Source organism: Micromys minutus (assembly GCF_963924665.1).
Source record: "Micromys minutus genome assembly, chromosome: 15".
Lineage (NCBI taxonomy): Eukaryota > Metazoa > Chordata > Mammalia > Rodentia > Muridae > Micromys > Micromys minutus.
This window is the reverse complement of record NC_137984.1, coordinates 17,258,790-17,280,529: the sequence shown is the minus strand read 5'-3', so window position 1 is coordinate 17,280,529 and position 21,740 is coordinate 17,258,790. Positions and strand designations below refer to the sequence as shown.

General features: G+C 36.3%; 1 protein-coding gene across 1 annotated transcript in view; it reads right to left on the bottom strand.

Moving 5' to 3' along the window:
- The window catches only part of RALYL (RALY RNA binding protein like), a gene marked incomplete at both ends in the record, with an annotated part of 291,609 nt that overhangs the window by 50,830 nt on the left and 219,039 nt on the right, over window positions 1-21,740 (bottom strand). Inside the window, one exon of the mRNA XM_080929448.1 lies at window positions 16,930-16,962. Coding sequence (XP_080785574.1) covers window positions 16,930-16,962 — 33 coding nt within the window. The remainder of the gene's footprint in view (window positions 1-16,929; window positions 16,963-21,740) is intronic.

Here is a 21,740-nt window from a genome sequence, read left to right as displayed (position 1 = left end):
ATATTTCAAGTGTTGCCAAGTGGCAAAGCAATGAATGCTCTTCCCTGTGGGTCCAAGTAAATGTATTAGAGAGTAGTAATTATGAGGAATAATGCTACTTCTAAATATAGCAAAGAAATGTGTTTCAAATAACCTGACAGAAGTAACCCAACAGAGCCCTGTGTGACCCAACATAGACGTGGGTTCACCAAGGGAAGCCTAAAAGCATTCATTGGCATTTTGTAATGATGAGAATTGATACATTGTATAGTTCTGGGATATCATGAGGCATAAATTCTCATAGTCTTAATAGGATCAAATTATGCTGTTTACATACAACATGTAAGCGTTTACATACAGGCTGGCTGTTGGAGAGGCTCTGGTTCTTCCTCCAGTACTAAGCACTTACATTTTCTGGGTCCGTGAGGACGATATGGGAAGAGATGGAAATGAACACTCACACTCTAAGAAGAATTAAAAGAGCCTCTAGAATGCTAGAATTTGACAAGAAAAAAAATCGATACCTTCTGATGCTCTTATCTTTACAGAAAAAAAATGAAAACTAAAAACTCAGCTGTAACTCTCATAGGAATCTAACAACCCAAACCAAGACTGAGAAAGGAAATTAAATGTCAGGTTCAAGTCTGAAAATATATCAACACGATCAGGCACAGAGCCAAGCAGAAAAGAAAATATTGTGATTATATCAGTAGATGCTGGAGACAGTTGATAAAATGTAAGTGATATTTCTTGTAATACATTCTAAGTACAGTAGCATTAAGATGTAGCACCACTCAAAATCAGGAGCCTGTGAACCAAACCCAGGTGGGAAATATTATTTCCACTTAAAATAGTAAAAGCATTTAACTTAAAATCAAAGGAAGAGAATCCACTAATAGAGCTATTGAAATTATCTTGAAGGTTTTAAGTAACCTTAAGTAAAGTTGAACATTTTACTATGCATATGTATTTATATAGTTGAGTCATTCATTTTTTCAGATTCCTGGATTCTCTTTTCTCTAAGGTCTATTACAAATTTACATTGTACTGAACACATAATACCACCATCATTTCCCTTGTCATATTTATAAATGTAGGTGGAATTTGGGGGTTAGAAGGATGGTTCAGTGGGTAAAGCACTTGCCATGCCAGTGGGAAGACCCAAGCTTTGCTTCCCAGAACCATTGTAAACCACATGCTTTAGCTCTAGTGCTTGAGACACTTCCTCAAAACTACAAGTGTGCACAGACACGGATTTTATCAGTGAGCATGTCGATAAACACTGAGTTGATTTGCACTTTTTCAATGATGTAGAATTATTACATTACAGGAACAGATCCTCTTTGTAATATTATTTGGTTCTAGAATTAAATCTCATTCAGCAGGATGAAATCTCCATGAGGCCCCAGAATTTCATGTGTTAATTTATACTAAGTAATTATTCACATGATTTTTTTCAATTGTTGATACTGTTATGTTTTCACTGTCAAACTTTAGAATTTATATTGGTAGGAGCATGATTTTCAGCCGTGCGAGGGTTAAATTCCCATATTTTACAGTTGTTTACTTGATACTTAAATGCTTGGATTTGCTAGCTCTGCTGTCCTGGGCAGTCTCTTCTGGGTCTGTTACAAAGCCACTTGCCTGGCTAATTTCTCTAGGAACCCTTGCATCCACTTTGAGGAATACACCTATCCTGCTTTTGTTTGGTTAGTGCAGAGATTTTGTAAAACAAACAAACAAACAAACAAAAAAAAAAAGCAAACCTTTAAAAAAATCGCTGAAAACGGCGCATTAGGGTTCTGAAAATAAATAAATAAATGAAACCTCACTATTTTTGGATCCTGTTCTATAAACTGTAATATTAATTATAATGACCAAATCAATACAGACATAGATTTCTTAACCATCACATAAACGTGGAAAAGTCCCAGAGCTTTTGACTTATCTCATACCAGTGTATACCTGCTTTAGGTGTGCCAGTGTATAAACGAATCCTGTGATTTTGAACTCACATGTCACTGTTGTTTGTTGAGAGTTTTGTGCCCTTGAATGGTGACATATATATATATATATATTCATTTATTTATTTATTTGCTTATTTATGAAGGATAATGCTATGTGGATCTGGTCTTTTTTTTTTTAATAGTAAAGTGCCTGAGGTGTCTTTTTATTATTATTATTATTATTATTATTATTATTATTATTATTATTATTATTATTATTATCAGCAGCAGCAACAGCAGCAGCAGCAGCAAGGAGATGGTTTCATCAGCCTGGGAACTGATTCACTGTTACACCTCGGCATGATTTGAGCTTTCTTCACTTCCTTCTTTCTCACACCGACATTTAAAACTCTTTTTGTAAAACTCACTAAGACAATTATCTGCTTAAGGAACTAAATGAGACTTCACACAGAATGATGCTTATTTTTCAGCCATGCAGAAAGATACCTCAGAATGCATCCCCTGAACAACTTAGTGAAGGTGTGAAAAATATTTTTTAAATGACTTTATTTTACAAAACAAAGATAAATGTACAGATTTTAAACATTTTTTGCTTAAAATTATACATTTTTGTCAGTACTGTTTTTTCAGATATTAAAATAATTTTTACATAAAACTCTGTGAATATATTTTTTAGTCAGTACTTGATTTTTTCAAGGGCTTGACAGTATGCATTGAAAACTTAATAGTTACAATGAGCATAAAGTACATGCAAAACAAAACGCAACATGGAAATAGTCAAAGTCTTCTTGTTTTGTAAATATATATATATATTTTTTTGTTTTCTTTATTTCTTGGACTTCATAGAGTCTGTGAGTTGTTTCTGGGGGAGTGCAAGCCTCTGAGGTTAGCATCCCAATATCAGTGACTGCATATTATGTCTGTTCTTTTGTGACTGGGTTATCTCACTCAGGATGATATTCTCTAGATGCAGCCATTTTCTTAAGAATTTGGTTAAGTCATTGTTTCTGGTGGCTGAGTAGTATTCCATTGTGTATATGTACCACAATTTTTGTATCCATTCATCTTCTGAAGGACATCTGGGTTCTTACCAGCTTCTGGCTATTATAAATAGAGCTGCTATGAACATTGTGGTGCATATATCTTTGTTGTGTATTAAAGTGTCTCTGGGGTATATGCCCAGAAGTGGAATAGCTGGGTCTTCACGTAGTACTATATCCAATTTTCTGAGGTATCACCAGACTGATTTCCAGAGTGGTTGTATTAGTTTGCAACCCCACCAACAGTGGAGAAGTGTTCCTCTTTCTCCGCAGCCTCGCCAGCATCTGCTATCATCTGATTTTTGGATCTTGGCCAATCTGACTGCTGTGAGGTAGAATCTCAGGGTTGTTTTGATTTGCATTTCCCTGATGGCTAAGGATGTCCAGCACTTCCTCAGATGTTTCTCAGCCATTCGGTGTTCCTCAACTGAGAACGTTTTGTTTAGCTCTGTACCCCATTTTTTAATAGGGTTGTTTGATTCTCTGGGGTCTAGCTTTTTGAGTTCCTTGTATACCTTGGATATTAGGCCTCTATCTGATGTGGTGTTGGTAAAGATCTTTTCCCATTCTGATGGTTGCTGTTTTGTTTTCTTGACGATGTCCTTAGCCTTACAGAAACTTTGCAATCTCATTAAGTCCCATTTGTTAATCTTTGACCTTAGAGCTTGAGCCATTGATGTTTTGTTCAGGAAATTTTCTCCTGTGCCTATGTGTTCTAAAGTTTTCCCTAATTTCTCATCTAATAGTTTCAGTGTATCTGGTTTAATGTGGAGATCTTTGATCCACTTACTCTTGAGCTTTATACAAGGAAATAAGAAAGGGTCTATTTTCATTCTTTTGCATGCTGAGTGCCAGTTGGACCAGCACCATTTGTTAAATAGGCTGTCCTTTTTCCATTGAATGTTTACTGCTCCTTTGTCAAAAATCAGGTGACCATATACATGAGGGCTCATTTCTGGATCTTCTATTCTATTCCATTGATCCACATGCCTATTTCTATACCAGTACCATGCAGTTTTTAGCACAATTGCCTTGTAATATAGCTTGAGGTCAGGGATAGTGATTCCCGCAGATGTATTTTTTGTTGTTGAGGATGGATTTCGCTATTCTAGGTCTTTTGTTATTCCATATGAAATTGCACATTGATCTTTCCAATTCCATGAAGAACTGGGTTGGAATTTTGATGGGGATTGCATTAAATCTGTAGATTGCTTTTGGTAGGATGGCCATTTTTAAGATGTTGATCTTTCCGATCCATGAGCATGGGAGATGTTTCCATTTTCTGAGATCCTCCTGAATTTCTTTCTTTAGAGGTTTGAAGTTCTTGTCGTACAGGTCCTTCACTTGCTTAGTTAGAGTCACACCAATGTATTTTATAGTTTTTGTGATGATTGTGAAGGGTACCTTTTCCCTAATTTCTTTCTCCATATGTTTGTCCTTTGAGTATAGGAAGGCTACTGATTTGTTCGAGTTAATTTTTTATCCAGCCACTTTGCTGAACTTGTTTATCAGCTGTAGAAGTTCTCTGGTGGAATTTTTGGGGTCACTCACGTACACTATCATGTCATCGGCAAGAATGATGTTTTTATCTCTTCCTTTCCGATTTGTATCCCCTTGATCTCCTTTTGCTGTCTAATTGCTCCAGCCAGGACTTTCAGTACTATGTTGAATAGGTAGGGGGAGAGTGGGCAACCTTGTCGAGTCCCTGATTTTAGTGGGATTGCTTCAAGTTTCTCGCCATTAAGTTTGATGTTGTCTGTTGGTTTGCTGTATATTGCTTTTATTATGTTTAGGTATGGACCTTGGATTCCTGTTCTTAAGAAGAAAAGGCACGCATCAGATGAGCTTCCTCCACACATGAATTGTGTTAGACCTGAATTCAATGAGAGTGGACCCACAATGTGTTTCTTTAGGGAGAGATGTGCACAAGCCTGGCTCTATGCTAAGCAGCCCACAAAAAGGATTCTGAACAGAGGTGCTTGCAGAAAACCAGTCCCAGCTTTCCCTTGGAAATATGTATCAAAGTTGCTAATTAGGTATTTGAAAAATACAGTATATGCTTGAAGAATTTCATCGGTATTGTCTCTGGTACTGTCTCTTCCCTATTTTTGTTTTTCCTGTTTCAGAAACTTTACTAGGTTTTTATTAACTTCATTTTTTAATAGTTTTAGTTCTAAGAAAGATTTTTCATTTTCTCTATTTGAATTACTTTAATAATGTTTTGAAAATGTGGATGTGATATACTTTCACATTTTTAGTGTTACTAAATTTAGTTTTTATTTTAAATATTTTTTTCATTCTTTTTTATTTTTATAATCTCACTGCATCATCTACTTATATGATGTTTTTATTTTCTTTGAGGCTATTTCTTCTGTGTTCAGAAGTATCCTCAGTGTTTGATTGTTTTTATTTTGCTTGTCAGTCATGTTTTCGAGAAAAACAATGAAATTCTTGTGGGAAATTCTTGGGTGGGAAAGCTAGTGCTTATGTTGCGGTAAATATTAAAAAGTGTAGTGTGGTGTTCCCCGGCACCACGCCATGCTACCCCCAGATATTCTCTGTCCTCAGTGGTCTCTCCGCCTCATTGCTAGTCACCTGCCATGGCCACTTTCCTGAGACTCTCTGCCACCAAGTCTGCTCACCTTCCCAACAACTTCCACCTGTAATTATTGTCACAATTCCCACTAGCCAGATGAAATCAAAACTCTAGAAACTTGTAATTTAACAACCAAATTTGTATCAATAAGTTCTCACTCTGCAAAATGTCTACACAATAAACTCAGAGCCTATTGATATTATATCATCTACCCACCTAGATAAGATATGTCGTCCTATAGTAATTCATCCCTATTATGAAATTCATAGCTACCTGCGGCTATCCAAAGCCATATGGAGATGGGCCATTCTCCCCCTCCTCCATCTTCGCTTCTCCCTATCTTGGCTTCTTACCTTTCCAAAACTCTGTCCCCACCTTCCTTTTTCACTGCCCAATCACAGGCTTTGTCTTTTCTTGTTCCTGCCCTCACCTTAATCTCAACTGCATGCTTATGCTTGTGTGAATTGTCTAGAAAGAAGTCAGGGAAACAAGATTAGGCAAAAGGGAATGACGAGTAAAAATAAGTTGGAATACAGTTGATGCTTTATAACTTACTTCATGTGGTTGTTTTTCAGCCATTTATTTATTTATTTATTTATTCATTCATTTATTTTGACCTTTAAATGGGCACCATTGTCTAACTCAGGAACAGAGAGTATTGCCTGACTTTCTGACTCATGTCGTTTAACAAATCTTTATTAGCTCTCTTTCAGGACTTAGCTTATAAAAATAGGAATATAGGAACATATGGCAGAGATAAGGTCCTAAAGATCCTAATAAGAAAAGCTTTGTGAAATTGGTGAATGAAATGAGCAATTGAGCAAAGAAGAAACCTTGAGGCCCCTGGGCTACCAGCAGAGGCATCATGTGGTATCTGTGAAAGACCCCCGGATTGAAGAAGCCCCTCACTCTAGTACTGGGAGAACGCAAACCCAAGAAATCAGAGAGCCTATCTTGCTGCAATCAGGCAAGAGGTTTATTTGGGTGGGTGAAAGAAAGGCCAGAGCTCTGGGGACGACACATATCTCATGCAGGAGGTAGAGGAGTCAACCCCGAACTCAATTTGGGGGACATGTTTATAGGGAAAATTACATAAGCAGTTAGCAACAGGCGCATAGCTATTTCATTGGTTCATTCAAATTGGCACTCTCTGTGTGCTTTTGGATATGATTCGACTCTAGTCCACTCTGTTTTGGGGCACACTGACTTTCATACCTGTTTTCCTCGGGACTGCAGAGCCAGACCTTATGGAGACCAGGTGGTCTGCGGTTTTTGCTCTCAACATTGAGACAAATTTGTCCTCAAGGCAGGGTTAGTGGGGCTAGCTTAAAATTTTCACCCTCTCAGCACAACTACCTTTTATAGACACACATAGTAAAGATTTCTTATAGCTTCAAATTCTAACAGCTTGTTTTCCAAGAAATAGCTTATGACCCAAATCTCCTTGCAGACTGAGAAACCCGTCCAATCTGCAGTCCAACTCTTTGGTGTGTTATCTCTTATAATTATAGACAAAAGTTACTGTCTCAAGAGAAAATAACCACAAAGGAAACTTTCTCAGACATGCAGCTTACATGGCAGAACACCAGGATTCTCTGCTGAGAAAGTATACCTGCTCAGTGTCTACATAGGCTGAGAGTAAATATGTCACCTCCCAGCTAGCAGGCTGGGAGCAGTCACCCCCTGCCATTTATTTACAAGGGAAGACCTGAAACAAAGGATCACCAAATCAAGCCGGCCAGCAAGACTACCCAATGTGGTGAATTGACTTTACCTTAGTGAATATGATTGAGGAGTAATGGAAGAAATATGTATATGCATTTCAACCTCAGCCTTTACATGTGTACATGCATATGTGCTTGTGACACACCCACATGTGCCAAAACATACATACGTGAAAATATATACCCACACATGGAACATGTGTGTATACACTCATGCACACAAGAACAAAGTAGCATCAGAAGAATCACTTTTACTTTCACACTCTGTCTTGTACATCTGAGATTTATATGTTTAATAATTTTTGACCATTTTCAAAAATAATATGAACTACAAAAAAATTTAGCAGGTACTTATCTAAAAATATTTTAGTATCATTCTTTTGATATTATTAACATAAATGTCGACATTCCCCACTACATTCTACAGCAATAAGAGCTTTAGATTCCGGTTTTTGCCATTTGGAGAAAAACCTCCAAGTCTTGCAGGAAACAATTGCTTCTCCTGGATTGGTGTTGGCAGGCTCTATTGTTACCGCATAAAGTTTTCAAACACTTGGTGCCCATCAAACAATAATTTGACGTTCATAGTGAAATTGGAAAGCTATTCCTTGCAGAAAGACTAGCAGGACTAACACATCTTTTCTCTTGAACTTTAAACCCCAGGATGACAGCTTAAGAAACAGAAATGGGGATGATTCTTTTCTATTGTGAGACACCCCATTTTCTGTGTCTTGGTAGTCTTCCTTAGGTAGCTGGGGTACTTAGCCTATCTCAAACCTCCAGAGACTGATAAGGACAACCCAGATTTCAGATTTATGTGTTTTCTTTAAATTGCTTCTTTAGAATGGCTCACATTTAAAAGGCCATTCAAGATTTTTAGTGTCTAAGTGAGCTATATCACACACTTCACTGGAATGCTTTAGCATGCATGATATGATAATTTAGCCAGGATCTGGAAGAAATATATTATTGGGTGTTTTGTCTTTAATATTCTTCTCATTGATCCTGAGGGGAAGCTGTAGTCAGGAGTTGTCCACTTGTGCATTAACTAGGGTATACTATTAATTTCAGAGTAGAATATTGCCTTCAGCTTGTAATGATATGTTCCGAATGAGATTTAATAATAATTTCACAACTCCCTATTCCCAGAAAGCAAGTTTCTATGAAAATGTGACCTTCTATTTGAATATATAACTTAGTGAGAACCTGCCAAATACAGTAGATGAATGTTCTCCCCAAGAGCCCCTGTATATGTGTGCATCCTATGAAGCTCTTGAGGCACAAGTGATTCCTGGTTTCAGCTAATATTTTGCAGCCATTGATTATACTGGACTGGCTAATTAGTTCTGCAGAATTCAGCAAAAATATTTGTTCAATCAAAAGGTATGTCTGCACTTTGAAAATGTCATTACCAGTCCTGAAAAGGTCATGTCTTGAGATTGATGAAATATAGCTCAGTCATATTTTTAGTGAAGTGAGAAAAAATATCATTTAGAAATGAGACTTTAACATTTTCAGAAACAATTTTATGGTGATAATAATGTGTGACTCACAATGCCTCAATGAACAGTCAATAACTTCCAATATGTGAGAGATTTCCTGACTGATTAACAGGACCACTGTTGTTGTAGATAATAAAAAGATGGCGTAAGCTTTTACTGGCCCCTGAGGTCCCAGTCTGTGGATGCCATTCTAGTGTGGAGCTAAGCACACGGACTCCATCACTTGGTTCACAAGCTACACTCTCTATGAGATTCCCTTCCCAGGTGGTTCAGTCTGCCCGCCCTGTTGCTTCTATCCCGGATGTATACGACTGCTCTGCATGTTCCTTTTTACTACCGCCCAGCACAAACATTAATCCAAAGCCCGGTAGCTTTTTATGTAGGTTTATAAATTAAATTCTCAATCTACATACCCTCTACACAGTAAGATAATATCTAATGGACAATGATACAAATTATCCTTCTATATGAGATTAAAATGTCCTACATAAACTTTTAAAACATTCATATCTACCTATCACCAATTAAGTCCACCTGGTTACTGGTCACCTTTCTCGAGCTCCATCTTGATTTCTTCCTCTAATCCCTGTTTCTCTTTTGTTTTCCTACCTTTTCTCTGTATACCTCTCCGATGTCCAAATACATATCACTTTAACATCAATCCACAGACCACATAGACATTTATGTTGATACAATGAATATGGGGATCAGAAAATGAGGTAGAGATCCTGAAGTTACCTCCTCCTTCAAAGAAGCCCCAGGAAGCTCCATATCTTGTAGCTGCAGATCTATGTCTTCATAAGTACCCCCACATCTCATCAGCTTAGTGTTATAAAAGCAAAGACAGGCACTTTATACACTTAAGAACCAGCATTCACTGGACACCAAGATTAATGAACAACTGACCTTGGTGTCCCGATTCAGGGAGTATTGCTTAAGTGTCTGAGAAAGAACTTGTGTAATCAGCAAGGATTCATCTGGATATTTATGGATATAAATGTGTTTATATGTTGTTCACAAAGCAGGAAGAAGATTATATTTTTAAATGAGGTATACTACTTTTCTTTAATCTGAGTTAAAGGTAGATGAATAAGATCCTCTATTTTCTCCCAGTGAATGATTATTTTTAGAAACTATGTGGAAATACAATTTTATTTTTCAAAGGGACCAATTTCTTCATGTATTATTTTGCAAATGAAATAAAAATATATTTATTTATGTATAGTATTTATGTCAGTAATACTACCCATTCCAATATGGCCCATACTTTAGAAAGCTCAGGGTTAGGTTTTGATGGGTAAGCTCACAGGAAGAACATTGCTACACTATCAGTTGTTGGACATGGAAAAAACAAAAAGGCAAGTAGCCCCCAATCAAACCAACTCACAACCCCCAAAACAGTGCTGGTAGCAATAGCAAAACAATACGTATAAATTTATCTATATCTTAAAGCTTTGATTGTTTAAAATTTGGTTCCATAACTCTACTTAATGATTCTTCTCAAGCGTAAGATCTTACGCATTTTAAACATGTATTCTTATGTAAGAGAGGTCACTTCAATTGGGAATTGTTTTATAATTGCACAGTAAAATGGACCCTCGGGCCTCTATAGACTTAAAGGACTTCCCATAAGCCGTACTCTTTTAAAGTTATTACATAGTAAGGACTGCTACCAACTAGAGTTCAGAAGGTAAGGCAGATTATTTGGCCAATATTATTTAAATTTAAAATTTTGACAATATTTTATCATAGGTAGACACATAGTATTAATACACTTGCTGATTTGGTGGGTTGAGTGGATATAGTGAATGAATAAATTCTGTCTCTCTATCTAGCTCTGTCTCTCTCTCTGTTTCTGTCTCTCTGTCTCTGTCTCTGTCTCTTTCTCTCTCAGGTGAATAACAATCTCATCTCACTTTTATGAGGAAGAAATTTCCTATGATACATACCAATACAGACTCTCAAAGTGAAAAGAATAGATTATGACATTTGGGTTAATGTGACACTTTATTATTTGAACAAATTAGACAGTAGTGGAAATGTTGGTAATACTGTTTTGAAATACCATCAGCTATAAAGTAGTGCATTGGGGCTTCCTTTACTGAAAGAACTTAAATAAATCTGTTTAATGATCCCATACATTTTCCTCTCTGCATGTTACTATTTTCCTTTCTGCTATAATCTGCAATTATTTCATTTTCCCTGAGGAGAATATTTCATCAAAGAAATAAAAGACATTTCACTCACAATCAGCTTCTTTGTATCCTATGATATTTTTTATTTGTAGAGACCAAGGAAGAATCTTTAAGATTACTCTGCTGTGTTTTATTACGGAAGAGTAATGAGTTTCTGTAACTTAACAATGGGTCCTGGGGCCCCTGCTTTCAAGATGCTTCTGTCACAATGTGCACTCATGATTGATTACCCAGTTTATTGGTAATATTTTATATGCCATCATGGTGCAGTTTAAATGATTTTGACAGGAACAGAAGACTGTCATTGACAGGTGCAGAAATAAATGACACTCTTTCAAATGTTTTTACAGAATTTCCCTGAGTGGCAGCTTGATAAATTAAAATTACAGTTGGAGCATCAGGCCTGAAAGCACAACTGCATCAGATGACACAAATAACGCTGCGGAAACTTTGTGTACTCTCTGGAGAAGTAGCCTGGAGGGCCCGGGAATAAATGAAGCCAGGGAAATTGCTAAAGAAATCATTAATTCTGTTGTCGTGTTGTCTGAGTCTATAAAACAACAAAAAATGGACTTTTTAAAGGAGAGGATAATTGGCTTTATCTTTTATTCTGTTTTCCTTGGAGATGTATAGAAAATCACAGACACACTATAAAAAGATAAGCATTGAGTTGCCCAGCAGTGATTAAAGATGGTCATGTTTAAAGCTTATGGACAGTATCTTAGTAACCTTCTCTGAGCACCTGTTGTGCAGTTGGATCATAGCTTAGACTATGACCATGGCCTGACACAGACCAACCAAGAATGAAAGAAATTACCATTTTGATATTTATTTATTATGATATGCTTAAGGAAAATGATTGCATCATTGTTACATCATTTGCTTTAGTCATCAACGTTTTCAAGTCATGTCTAAAGTTTTGAAGTTACCTCTAAGTGGTCCTATGACAACCTCCTTTAGCTCAACTAAGAAAGCAGGCAAGCCTGTGATTGTGCAGAATAAAATAAGCCGAGTCACCTATTGGATGAACTATTCACTCCTTTGGTATATTTTCTGCTCATCTTTGGCTTCATCTTTCTTCTTGTGAACCTGTCAAGCTTGCTCATATATGCTGGGCTTGGCACAACAACTTCTCTTTGCTGCTACCTATCAACATAATCTTCAGGAATGCCATTCTTAGCACAACTGTACTAAATGTTCATCTGATCTTAAACATGAATGTACCTTCCACTTGTGTTTTGAAAATTTTGCGACTACTCTGTTCAATGGTTTAAAGTTTTACATTTCCAAAATAGATGAAACCAGTTAACTATGAAATGATTAGCAGAAATTTTGTATAATTCTATTTTACATTATGCTGAGCCTTGGTTAAAACCCAGAAACAGCATAGTTTTCTACTGTTCATGTTTTTATTACAAAGGGTTTAATATGGTCAGTCCTCTTACTATACATAAGCCTGACATGTTTGTTCTGGAATTGTCTTCATTTCTTTCAGCTTTTGGTTGTTTTTTCCTTCACTGCAACCCTTGGAGACCTTATCCACACTATGAGCAGTCAATGACGAAGCCCATGCTACTTTCAGTCTTGGTTGAATTTCTCTTCACCTACCTCATTCTCACTGCTGCTCTTCTGTTATATTCAGACACTTGGATTTTATCACTTAGAATTGTTGTGATTCAATGAAATTTACACTTTCATTGACAATTGACAAGTTCATAAAATATTAATAGAAATTGGTACTTATTTCCTGCTGGCTATGTGTCAAATATTGTTCTGAGAATGTGTGGTAGATCTTATTGGTCATAACCATAGGTCACCATAGTATGACACACAGATTTACAGAAGAGTTTCACCAGTTTTCGAAGTTACCTATCACGAAAGGTCAAGATGGCACATAGAAAGTCAGCTCATAAAATTTGGATTCTTAAACATGCAACATTGGCTGCATTAGTATTATGCAGTTTATTATTTAGTAGTAGTATTCATTTTGTTTTTATGAATTATTATTTATATCATTAGCAATATTTATTAATAATTGTTTATTATTATCATTGTGTATAATACCTATAATCTAAGGCTGCTTATAAAACTTGGAATAATTTAACAATTGTTAGACTCAGTAAGAATTTACTTGAGTTCTTTTAATGCAGGACTATTTGCAAGGAGCATCATTTAATGAAACCTAGCTACTCACTTCTAGTGTTGGTTGTAGAGTTACTTCATGTCATTTGGCTCTGTGGCTTAGATTTAGTAAAACAGGTCTCATACATCTTACTGGAATCGGAGGTCCAGGTGTGCCTGGCCTTGTTCGCCTCACTCATACAGCATATGATATAGAAGGATAGATATACACATTAGTATAATTTTATCATTGATATGTTCTTGCAAGTTCCCAAACCTGGGTGATAGTGCTATAATTTTTACACAGACATATATCTGTGTAACTTTTAAATTGCTCAGAGCTTTAGAAATTATGTTAACAGTGAAATAAGCATAGAAAATTTTCTCATCTATTGACAATCCTCAAAAGAAAGATACTCGTGGAAAAACTCCTCACTTGAAAGCTTAATACACTGTCATATATTTGAACTCTTTTAGGATTGTCCATTTTGTTCTGGAAAGTAGGAGGTAATAATTCAAATGGGCAATTTTCTCTCCTCTAAAGCATGCACTTCAAAAGCATCTAAAGATCTACAAGTGCCCACAGTCTAAGTGCTTGCACCTGAGGGAAATGCATGGCTCTTCCTAAAGGTTACCTTCTCCCTACTCTGTGAACCTCAAACTGACCATCCCAAGACAGACCTTTCCTCTCACATTCATGTTAAATTTCAAGAAGGTGGGAATATTTCTAAAGTCCAAACTGTTTAAGTAAATCTTGTCTTACACTGGGGACAATCACTTTGTTCTTACTGCTCTAAAATCAAACTTGATTCTTGTTTTCTCTAAATTTCTTTTCCACAATCACTATTTACTTAATGACTTATAAAGTGAAGTATTTTAAAGCCAAGTTTAATTAAGTTTTCTAAAGTTTAATATCCTAAAGCTGATTAAAAATCAGTTATTTAATCTTGTAAAGAAAGAGAAATGAGTAATAATGTTAATGCTTTATTTAAAATATCTCCATATAATTAATGCTATCAATTTATATTATTTATGCATATTATGTGACTGTATATGTGGATTCGGATTTATTTATATCTGTGGGTTTCTATGGGACTCAAAGAACTGTTACAACTATATATCATACTTATACACACACATATACACACACACATATATAGCACTCACATATATATATATATATATATATATATATATATCAAACACAACACACACACGTGTATATAATGTTATTCACTAAGCTATTGCAATGAGACCTGATTTTTTGAGAGAACTTTAAGAAAAGCTAACATTTCTGAACCATTCCTATATGCTAAGAATAGTATTAGCTCCTTAACATGCATAATCTCAAGCTTGCATGTGGGAACCTGACACATGAATGTTTAAGAAACTGTCTAAATGAATGCAGCCAGTAAGAACTCATAAAGACCGAGATACAAGGATATTTTGTACATACATATTGACAAATGCTTGTATACATTGATAAACGATAAAGTAAAACATGTAATGCTTGAACTGATTTTTGGCTAATATAATTTACCTGGATATTATTAAAAGCAAATTACATATAATGTGGGGCAAATTCAACATTGCATACTCATGTGTCAACTAATTTATCAACTCTAGACTTGAATTGTTTGTTGATTTTTTGACTATGCATTAATTAATAAATCTGAACATGTTTTTTATAGACTTTCTGGTATCTGTTGGGTTTGCAAATACCTTGTGTTCATGAGATCATGTTAAAATGAATCAGGAGAGATACATGTATACTTTAGTACAATATTATTTAAAATAATTATCTTGTAGAGAAATTGAGATATTTATTTATAAATAAAAAATACCCAGCAACAAAAATATTTAACTTTTAAGACTTATGCGGAACACAGAAAGAGAGAGTTCACGCCATGCTGATGCCCTCACCTGGAGCATTTGCTAAGTTATACAACGTGCTTATTATGCAGAATTTAGTCTCCTTGCAGAAATATTGAGCACTAAAGTCTTGATAAGCTTAAAGGAAAGATTACTCAGAATCTCTTTGTTCGTTAATGGCGTACAATAAAAGATGGATCCATATAAGCACAATGAGAGCTGAAAAGGCTGCTAAGAAATACTATTAAGTGAGGTGTGAAGCAAAGGTATTTCCACACTCTTTTTCTTGCTGGATATTTTAAATTTACATTTTAAATGTAATCATCTTTCCCGGGTTTTCCTCCAGAAACCCACTATCCATCCTCCCCTCCCTGCTTCTGTGAGGGCACTTCCACCCACCCACCCTCTCTTACAGCCCCACCCTGACATTTCCCTACACAGGGGCATCAAGCCTTGGCAGAACCAAGGGCCTCTCCTCCCATTGACGCTGAACAAGGCCATCCTCTGCTACATAAGCAGCTGGAACCATGGGTCCACCCATGGATACTCTTTGGATGGTGGTTTAGTCCCTGGGAGCTCTGCTTGGTTGACACTGTTGTTCTTATGTGGTTGCTTGGGGGGGGGGGGCAGCCATATGCATTTCAGTAAGACTGCTGTGTGGTTAGAGATTTTTAACAAAGGGGCTGATGATCAAAGCGGGACATCAGTGCTCTATAGTGATTTTCTTATTTTTTTTTTATTATAAGTCTAACTTGATCTTTCATTTTACATGAAATTCTCCAATAAAATCTATCTACTATAGTTTTTTTAACCTTCCCTAGCAATCATTTTGATTCTCAAGTGGTGAAAGACTCACTGAAAAGCTTTTTTTTTTTTTTTTTGAACAACTTTATTTTAAAAAACAAAGATAAATGTACAAATTTTAAGGATTTGCATAAAAGTATACAAATTTTTGTCAATGTTTGGTTTTTTTTTCTTTCAAAGGTTTGATAGTGTGCACTAAGGTCTTACTAGTTACAATGAGCATAAAGTACATGTAAAACAGGATGTAACCCGGAATTAGTTTCTGATGAGAGGAAGAGGATTGGGAACCAGGTTGTTCACTCGATAATAAGAATACTCTAGAACAGTGGACAAAGTAATTAAAAAATTGATCTGAGTATTTCACGCTATTCCCATTAGGTGTTTAACCTCTAAGCATGAGAACAGTGACTGCAGCAGGACGTGTTTCTCTAAATCAGTTATGACATGACAGCAGTTTTCCACTTTTTAATACATGCACCATAATGCTGAACATATTAAGTCATTTCATAGAATAATTGCATATATTAGTAACTGATTATTTAACACACCAGGAAAGATACAACATGGCTTATTCTTAATTCTAACAGTCTAGGAATAGTATATGCTTCTGATCACCAACAGTGTATCATTATTGGGACATGCAGCATCGCTGACACAATACCTCACCAGAGGCAAGCAATTCCTTAGCTTGACCTGGCTTAAGTCTTCTGTAAGTCACAGAAGCTGTGTGTGTGAGACATTTAGAGGAATGAAGAAATGGTTTACAGCAAAGCAAAGAAAGCATTGTATATAGGGGTTATGGAGAATATATAGAGAACCTAAGTAAAATCTATTTGAATGAATGTGAGCCTTTCTTTGCTAGATGAAAAGAATAATATTCATCATTACTTGAACAACTTTATAGGAGATAGAGGGCTCCTAATGCATCAGTTAGCTGAATGCACAAAGTCACAAAACAAATTCAGGAATGCTTCAGTAAAATGTTTATGGATCTAAACTAAGTTTTTATTTCAGGAAATAAGGCTATTGTTTTAAATATGATGCATAGATAACTTGGAATATAATTTATGAATTCGAATTTAATTTTAATTTAAATATTTATATTTAAAATATTTAGATGTAGACTTACCCAACAGACAGGAATGGCTCCTTTGATTCAAGCCTATAAAATATAAAAATGCCATTTTAATATAATAATTTTCTATACATCCAAACATTGATATGTATATGTATTTGATAAAATATTGCACTATATTCAATGTTTTATAAAAGTAAAATTACATATAAGTTTATATAATTATATATATATTTATTTATTCTTTTTCTAGTTGGGTTGGTCAGCTAAAGAAAGTCAAAGCCTCAATCTGCGAATGCAACATTTAAAGACATTATCTCAATAACGGCGAAAATCAAATTTTAGGTATACTCTGCATACAGCTATTTTGTGAACAGTGGCAATTTGTTCCTAGGCATCTGCAGCTCATTCTTGTCATCAAGAAATGGTGCAGACTCACTTTAAGCTAATTTTCTGATTTCATACATCTTCACATTCTTTATAAAAAATCACTTTTAGGTACTCCTGAATTAATATTCAAGGAGATTTAAAGCAGGTATGTGTTTTGCTATAAATTCATTATACAATTATGGGCTAAATTAGGCCAATAGTGAATGGGATATTTTAAGTAAATACTGACATTTAATGATTAAATGCATGGAAGGCAGAGGATGATCATAAATGACCCTTTTTCGGGAGCCAGTCATTTTCTTTTTCTTTCTTTCTTTCTTTCTTTCTTTCTTTCTTTCTTTTTTTCTTTCTTCCTTCCTTCCTTCCTTCCTTCCTTCCTTCTTTCCTTCCTTCCTTTCATTCATTCATTCTTATTTTCTTTCTTTCTTTCTTTTAGACAAATTTTATCATTGGCAGAGAACTCAATGAGCAGGATAGGATGACAGGTCAGAAAATACAGAGAACCCTTTTTCCTGTTGCTTCCTAAGCACTGAGATTACAGAAGGGTGCCACTAAACCTGACTGTGCCACTGATTGGTTCCAGGGATTGAACTTGGGTTCTCAGTTGCAAGGTGGGAACTTCAATGGCTGGACAGTATTCTTCATTTCTACAAATATTAACTCTGGAAGTAATTATAAGGAAATGACAGGGAACTTTATTATTCACTGACTAACTCTTATTTTTGTATATTTGGTAATGGAAATAAATGACTGCATCAGAATAATATAGACCATGACAGTTTTCCTCCATTTTTTTTCACGTGTCAAAACATGACTCAATAGAAATAAATCTCAGTGTATCATGGACAGAGCCTGAATAAACTCCTGACACAGACCATGACGTCATAGCACAGAGAGGGATGTAAAAAGCAGGAGCCCTAGCAATTCCTTTATACAACCACCATGAAACAAGCAGGTTCAAACACCAGCTATTGTAAAGGGTATAGCTGTGTGTATTTATGTAGTTTTTTTCTTTGTGTAAATTTTTGATATTCTTGTTTATAACTTTAAGTAAATTAATGAACATTTTTAATTTGGTTAGCTTCTTGTACATTTGTGTTATTGATAAGGCAACAGACATAGAGGAAAACTGAAAATTAATAATGACAGAGATGTTTCCTTAGTTAGAACTATGTTTTCCATCTAATAACACTAAGAAGCATGGAACATATAGGCATTAATTGGATTGATTCTCCAATTTTAGTCAATAATTTTAGCCCAATGATGTCAGACTTCAGTGTAAGTGTACCATCTGCATGTGTGAGTTGAAATTTTCAGCTTCTGTAATATCACTGAAGAATTTCATTGAACTGCATTTATACATTAATGGAATAAAATTGAAGACCCAGAAATGAACCCATACATCTATAATCACTTGATCTTTGACACAGGAGCTAAAAACATTCAACAGAAAACTGACAGCATTTTCAACAAATGGTGCTGGTTTAACTGGCAGTTAGCATGTAGAAGAATGCAAATCGATTCAATCTTATCTCCTTGTACAAAGCTCAAGTCCAAGTGGATCAAAGACTTCCATATAAAACCAGGTACACTGAAACTAACAGAAGAAAAAATAGGGAATGGCCTTGAACACATAGGCACAGAAAATTTTCTGAACAGAACACCATTAGCTTATGCTCTAACATCATGAATCAACAAATGACCTCATAAAATTGCAAAGATTCTACAAGGTAAAGAAAGCTGTTATTAGGACAAAATGGCAAGCAGCAGATTGGGAAAAGATCTTTACCAATCCTACCTTCAAGAGAGAGATGATTTTCAATATGTACAAAGAACTCAAGTAGTTAGGCTCCAGGGAAACAAATAACCCTCTTAAAAATGGGGTACAGAGCTAAACAAAAAATGCTCATCTGAGGAATATGGAATGGCTGAGAAGCACCTAAAGAAATTTTCACTATCCATAGTCATTAGGGAAATGTATATGAAAACAAGTTTGAGATTTCACCTCATACCAGACAGAATAGCTAAGATCCAAAACTTGGATGATGGCAGATGCTAGTGAGAATGTGGAAAGAGAATAACACTCCTCTATGTTGGTGGGATTACAAACTGGTACAACCACTGTGGAAATTAGTCTGGAGGTTTCTCAGAAAACTGGACATTGTACTACATATGGTCCCAGCTATATACTCCTGGGCATATACCCAAAAGATGCTCCAACATATAACAAAAACACATGTTCCACTGTGTTCCTAACAACCTTACTTATCATAGCTAGAAGCTGAAAAAACCCAGATGTCCTTCAACAGAGAAATGGATACAAAAAATGTGGTACATTTATATAATGAAGTACTACCAGCTATTAAAAGCAATGACTTCGTAAAATTCTTAGACAAATTGATGGAATTAGAAAATATTATCCTGAGTGGGATAACCCAGTCACAAAATAATACACATCCTATGCACACACTAATAAGTAGCTATTAGCCCAAAAGCTCAGAATAGCCAAGAAACAATTCACAGACCTCAAGAAGAAGGAAGACCAAGATGTGGTCTTCTGTCCTTCTTAGAAGGGGAAACAAAATATTCACAGGAGAAAATACAAAGACAGAGTGGACTAGAGACTGAAGGAAAGGCTATCTTGAGATTGCCTCATCTGGGGATTCATCCCATATGTAGCCAGAAAACGCAGTAACTATTGCTGATGCCAAGAAGTGCTTGCTGACAGGAGCCTGATATGTATGTCTCCTGAGAGGCTCTGTCAGAGCCTTGCTGATAGAGATGAGGATCCTTGCAACTAACCATCAGACTGAACATCGAGATACCAATGAAGGAGTTAGAGAAAGGAGTGGAGGAGTTGAAGGAGTTTGAAACCTCATAGGAAGAACAATAATCTCAACAAACCAGACACCCCTCCTGTTCAGAGCTCCCAGGGACTAAATCAACAATCAATGAGTACACATGAAAGAACCCGTAGCAGAAGATGGCATTGTCTGGCATTAGTAGGAGGAGTACACCTTGTTCCTGGGAAGACTAGTTTCCCTAGTGTAGGGGAATGCCAGGGTGTTGAGGTGGGAGTAGGTGGATGGAAGGCAGAGCATCTTCATACAAGCTGGGGGATGAAGAATTAGGGAAAGAAAACTGGGAAAGCGGATAACATTTGAAATGTAAATATATAATGTATCCAATTTAAAAAGAGGGGAAAATAAGAAACATTCAACTATAAAAAAAGAATGTCATATATGCCCCACCGAGGGATCCATCCTATCTTCAAACAATAAATGCAACACAGGTGCCCATGCCAGCATCATTTACTGACAGGAAGCAGGTATGACTGCTCCTTGGGAGGTTCAACCAGAAACTGACCAATACAGATGTGGGTGCTTAGAGCCAACCATCAGACTGTGCTCATGGATTCTCACAGGGGAGCTGTCAGAAAGACTGGAGCAGATGAGGCGTATTTCAACCCCATAAGAAGAACAATATCAGCTGGCTAGACTACCCAGTGCTTCCACAGACTAGACCACCAACCAAGGAGTGTACACAAGGAATTCATGGCTCCAGGTACATAGGTAGCAGAGCATGGTTTTGTCTGCCATCAATGATAGGGGAGGACCTTGGTCCTGTAGAGGTTTGATGCCCCAGCATAGGGGGGATGCCAAGAGGTTGGGCAGAAGAGGGTGCATGAGTGAGTGGAGGAGCACTCTCATAGAGGTTAAGAGGAGGGAGGATAGAGCAAATGTAGAATGGGGGATTTGTAGAGAGATAACCGGGCAGTGGGATATCATTTGAGATATAAAGAAATGGAATGATTGTTAATAATTATAAAAGAATGTCATAGATACTCAAATAAAAACAAAGCTACCAGTGTGCATTTACTTGCCACTATCCAAAAGTTAAGTTTAAAATATGTTTCAAATCATGATTGATTAAATGGTTGTACTGGCCGGTTTTGTGTCAACTTGACACAAGCTGGAGTGATCACAGAGAAAGGAGCCTCAGCTGAGGAAATGCCTCCATGAGATCCAGCTGTAAGACATGTTCTCAACTAGTGGTCAAAGGGGGAGGGCCCAGCCTGTTGTTATAGACCTGGGTTCTATAAGAAAGCAAGCTGAGCAAGCCACTGAGGAAGCAAGCCAATAAGTGACATCACTCCATGGCTTCTGCATCAGATCCTGTTTCCTGACCCGCTTGGGTTCCAGTCTGACTTCATTTCATGATGAAAGTGGTGTGGAAGTGTAAGGTGAATAAACCCTTTCCTCCCCAACTTACTTCTTGGTCATGATGTTTTATGCAGGAATAAAAATCCTGACAAAGACAATGATCTTATTGTTTTTTTTTTTTCCTGAAAATTCCAGATTTCCAGCTGCTTAATTGGAGCATGAGGGAAGAATGGTATCTTGCAACTATTTTTGGTCTGATTATATAGCTCACTTTCCCCCTTTTCTTACTACTTAACTCTTTTTTTAAATCCT